The 4,563-nt window shown below is 51.1% G+C and overlaps 1 protein-coding gene across 1 annotated transcript; it reads left to right on the plus strand.

The window, feature by feature from the left end:
- Positions 1 to 145: 145 nt before the first annotated feature.
- On the plus strand, positions 146 to 1,339 carry BBBOND_0002730 (hypothetical protein, conserved; the record flags this gene model as incomplete). Its single annotated transcript, XM_012915108.1, has 1 exon — positions 146 to 1,339. The coding sequence occupies one exon, from the start codon at positions 146 to 148 to the stop codon at positions 1,337 to 1,339; it is 1,194 nt and encodes a 397-aa protein (XP_012770562.1).
- Positions 1,340 to 4,563: the final 3,224 nt, after the last annotated feature.

Raw genomic sequence — 4,563 nt, forward strand, 5'->3', positions numbered from 1 at the left:
GGAATTCCTTTCGCAAGATGTTTTCCGAGGTTTTTATTTTTTCTTATAACCCCGTACAAAGGGAAAACTTCATCTTTTTGGTGGTTCGATTTCCCTCTATGCAAAAGTATTTTCGCCCGCAAATTGCATTGTGATAAGCATCCAGATGACAAGCAACCCGACTGCCTGCCTAGATCACCGCTTCAATCGTACCTATCTGATACGCTCCCCCGGCCACCTTCCTCACAACCTGACTGCCATGGGATGCAAATCCGTATGCAGCAACTGCCCCAAGAGCTTGCCTGGACAGCCATGCTTGACACCCCTTGGCTTCAGAGGTTTCTCTGGAAGCACGAAGCCAGGCAAAGAGCTATGCAAAGTGCTGACCAAATTCTTAGATAACTCCAATATCAACTCGCTTATCTGTTTGATGACTAAACCACCGTCGACGTTGCCTGAACACTTCCAGTTTGCGTTGACATTAGGTAATATGTTGCATAAAGGTAAAAGCTCCGGCGGTAATGGCGTCAGTGCAGCATTTAGAACATCGATCGAAAATGCATCCATTCGCCTCTACGAGAATCCTTTGGAGCTGACCGATGCGCTTAGCGATGCCTATGGTAATACGCAGGCTGATCACAGACATACCAGTCGGGAACCTAAACATGCCCCGTTATCCAGTCTCTCAATGAATCAGTCATGTATGCTTCCTAAGACCGACAATATTTTCTGTGGTCCCTACCTTCAATCACTGTGCCACGATTCCTATTATTCACTTGCGGAGAAGCATTGTAACCTGTACTTGTCCTGGGCGATATACTTGCCGTGGCAATTTTGGAATTATCTGAAAACCCTGTACGATTCCTTTTGCGGCATATCCTGCCAGGACTGGGGCTGCAGTGGTTGCTTAAGAGGCGACAAATGCAAGACGGGCAAACACGGAACGGACTACAACTGCAGATGCTGGAGTGTCGTCAAATGCCGCGGGGTGCAAAGCACTTTCTACAGTTACGGATTCACATTCGGCGACGCTAAGACATTGTTGGACGAAAATGAACTGAGGTATTGCCACGATTTCTGCAAACAACTTGAGAATATTCTCAATTCACAATTTTTCAAGGACCTCCTCCAAAAGTGCGACGAATTCATTTTCACCATCCGCGCACCGTTCCTGTGGATGACCGTAGCACTTTGGTCACTATCCCTCTTCTACCTCATCTGCGTAATGGTTGGCAGACTGGATGTGCTCCACATACGCTCACACCTGAGGATACCGTCGTCGCACAGGATAACGGCGCAATCACTGTTGGCGGCAGCGCAAGTCGGAAGGCTTGCCAAGATATCGTACCTACAACCATAATCGTAGTCACGTTGTTACTATCTACACTCACCTAGCATATCACCTACTCACCTAACTGACAAACGTGGTCTAATGTCTCGAATTACTCTAGCGGCAACCTGTGAAGTAAATAGCACCTAGATTAGGTTATGACTGATAGACAAGGTAACGTGTTAAGCTACCACCCAGGCAAAGTGCTGAGCTAGCACCCAGGCAAAGTGGTAACCTAGCAACCAGGCAAAGTGCTGAGCTGGCAACCAGGCAAAGTGCTGAGCAAGCAACCAGGCAAAGTGCTGACCTAGCGAGCAAGCTAAGTGCTAACCTAGCACCCAGGCAAAGTGCTAAGCTAGCAACCAGGCAAAGTGCTAAGCAAGCACACAGGCAAAGTGCTAAGCAAGCAACCAGGGAAAGTGCTAAGCTGGCAACCAGGGAAAGTGCTAAGCAAGCACTCAGGCAAAGTGCTAAAGTAGCAGCCAGGCAAAGTGCTAAGCTAGCGACCAGGCAAAGTGTTGAGCTAGCACCCAGGCAAAGTGGTAAACTAGCACCCAGGCAAAGTGCTGAGCTAGCGACCAGGCAACGTGTTGACCTAGCACGCAAGAGCAGTGCTAAGCTGGCACCCAGGCTAAGTGCTAAGCTAGGACACAGGCAAACTGGTAAGCGAGCAACCAGGCGAAGTGCAAAGCAAGCACCCAGGCAACGTGTTGACCTAGCATCCACGCTAAGTGCTAAGCTAGCAGCCAGGCAAAGTGGTAAGCTAGCACCCAGGCCAAGTGGTAAGCTAGCACACAGGCAAAGTGCTAAGCTAGCACCCAGTTTAAGTGGTAAACTGGCAACCAGGCAAAGTGTTGACCTAGCAACCAGGCAAGGTGCTAAGCTAGCAACCAGGCAAAGTGGTAAGCTAGCAACCAGGCAAAGTGCTAAGCTAGCAACCAGGCAAAGTGCTAAGCTAGCAACCAGGCAAAGTGCTAAGCTAGCACCCAGGCAACGTGCTAAGCTAGCAGCCAGGCTAAGTGCTAACCTAGCACACAGGCAAAGTGCTAACCTAGCACCCAGGCTAAGTGCTAAGCTAGCACCCAGGCAACGTGTTGACCTAGCAACCAGGCAAAGTGCTAAGCTAGCAACCAGGCAAAGTGCTAAGCTAGCACCCAGGCAAAGTGGTAAGCTAGCACCCAGGCAAAGTGGTAAGCTAGCACGCAGGCAAAGTGGTAAGCTAGCACCCAGGCAAAGTGGTGAGCTAGCACATGAACCGTAATTTGGTGGGTGTTGTAGCACGTTGATTGCCTGGTGCGTTGAGTTGTGCGTTGACTGTGAGAGGTGTCCGCGTTGCCCATTGAGTCAGTGTCACGTGAGGCTGGGTGATTGGTTGCTGACGTAGGCGGTCGTGAGGGCCGCGGCGGGTGGCCTAAGTCGTGTGTTGCGAGTCGCTGGCAGGGTGGCGTAATCTGCGTTGGTCTCGTTAAGCAGCATTTATAGGCGTCAATGTAGCGATTGTTAATATCACATTTAGGCACGTAGCCGACACGCTCCGCCAGTATGGCGCCGATACCGCGGCTCGTAGCACGGTGCTGCTGCACTGTGGGAGTTGAGCGCACGGGTCGCTGCAATTTTAATGGCGGTGCGAATAATGAATAATTTATAGTGACAGTTGGTGCTAGTCACATGCGCCGCGTCAGGGCATCTGTGGTATCCCGGGCAGCTTGGGTGTCGGTGGCCTGGGCTGGTGGCATACAGGGGTGAGGGTTATGTAAGTCATGTCGCAGTTGGTGAGTGCTTGCGTAGGTGATTGATATGCTTGCAGCTTGAGGGGAGTGGGCGTGGCAGTGGTAGTGTTGCAGTTGGTGAGTGCGTTGCTAGGTGATTGACATGTCTGCAGGTTGAGGGGACTGGGCGCGGCAGTGGTACGTGTTGCAGTTGGTGAGTGCGTTGCTTAGGTGATTGATATGTTCGCAGGTTGAGGGGAGTGGGAGCGGCAGTGGTAGTGTTGCAGTTGGTGAGTGCGTTGCTAGGTGATTGATATACTTGCAGGTTGAGGGGAGTGGGAGCGGCAGTGGTACGTGTTGCAGTTGGTGAGTGCGTTGCTAGGTGATTGACATGCTTGCAGGTTGAGGGGACTGGGAGCGGCAGTGGTAGTGTTGCAGTTGGTGAGTGCTGCTTAGGTGATTGATATGTTTGCAGGCTGAGGGGACTGGGAGGGAAGCGGGAAGATGGGCTATACTCCATTGTGTAAGTGTACAAAACGATGTACAGAGCATGAGTGTCTTTGTTGTCATTTGTGTTGTGCAGGATGTAGGAGTCCAAGTTGTCTTCGATGTCTCAATCTGTCTACTCGGCTAAGGAGTGGATTCTGGGACTGCAAACCTCAGAGATGTAATGAATGTGACACCAAATTGTGTCCATGTGACTGTTGTGAGAAAAAAAAATTGGAAGAACGTCGACAGCTTCGCTCTTCTTCCTCCCTCGCAGTCCAATCGCCTAGTGTCTCCTCTTCTACCACCGTACAGCGTTCCACCGGTGAACCCAGTGCTGTTCATACCACCGCTCCATCCAATTCCTCCCCCGTCCCTTACATCATCGCCGCCGTCGCCCTCCTCATCGTCGTCGTCTGCGTCATGGTCTACTTCCGCATCCGGCCGTTCCACAGGGTGCGGTATCTACTGCGCAGCTGATCACAATAACCTAACTGGCAACTGACATCTAATGTGCTAGACAGAGTAATGGTTGTACTGATGCTAAATAAAATTAGCAGTGAGGTGACCACTCCCTCCCTACTCCGTCATCGTCGCCATCATCCTGCTCGACCTGTGCATCTTCCGCTTCCCGGTGGGCCGCAACATCCGCGATTTCCTCGTACGCAAGATTCCCTTCTGCATCGCGTTCTACAGCTGAACTATGCAATTTAGTAGCGCATAAATCGTTCGTCCATATTCCACTGCTCACCTAACTGGCAACTGACATCTAATGTTCTAGACAGTAATGATTGCGTTGATGGCCAATTACATGAGCAGTGAGGTGACTACTTCACTCTCCCTACTCGGCCATCGCCGCCGTCATCGTTGGCATCATCGTCGCCATCATCCTGCTCGACCTGTGCATCTTCCGCTTTCCGGTGGGCCGCAACATCCGCGATTTCCTCGTACGCAAGATACCCTTCTGCATCGCGTTCTACAGCTAAACTCAGCAATATGTTGGCGCTAACATTCTTAATCGAAATCCCACAGATCACCTGACTGGCGACTGACATCTAA

This window comes from Babesia bigemina, scaffold Bbigscaff_70361 (genome assembly GCF_000981445.1).
Source record: "Babesia bigemina genome assembly Bbig001, scaffold Bbigscaff_70361".
In the NCBI taxonomy this organism is placed as follows: domain Eukaryota; phylum Apicomplexa; class Aconoidasida; order Piroplasmida; family Babesiidae; genus Babesia; species Babesia bigemina.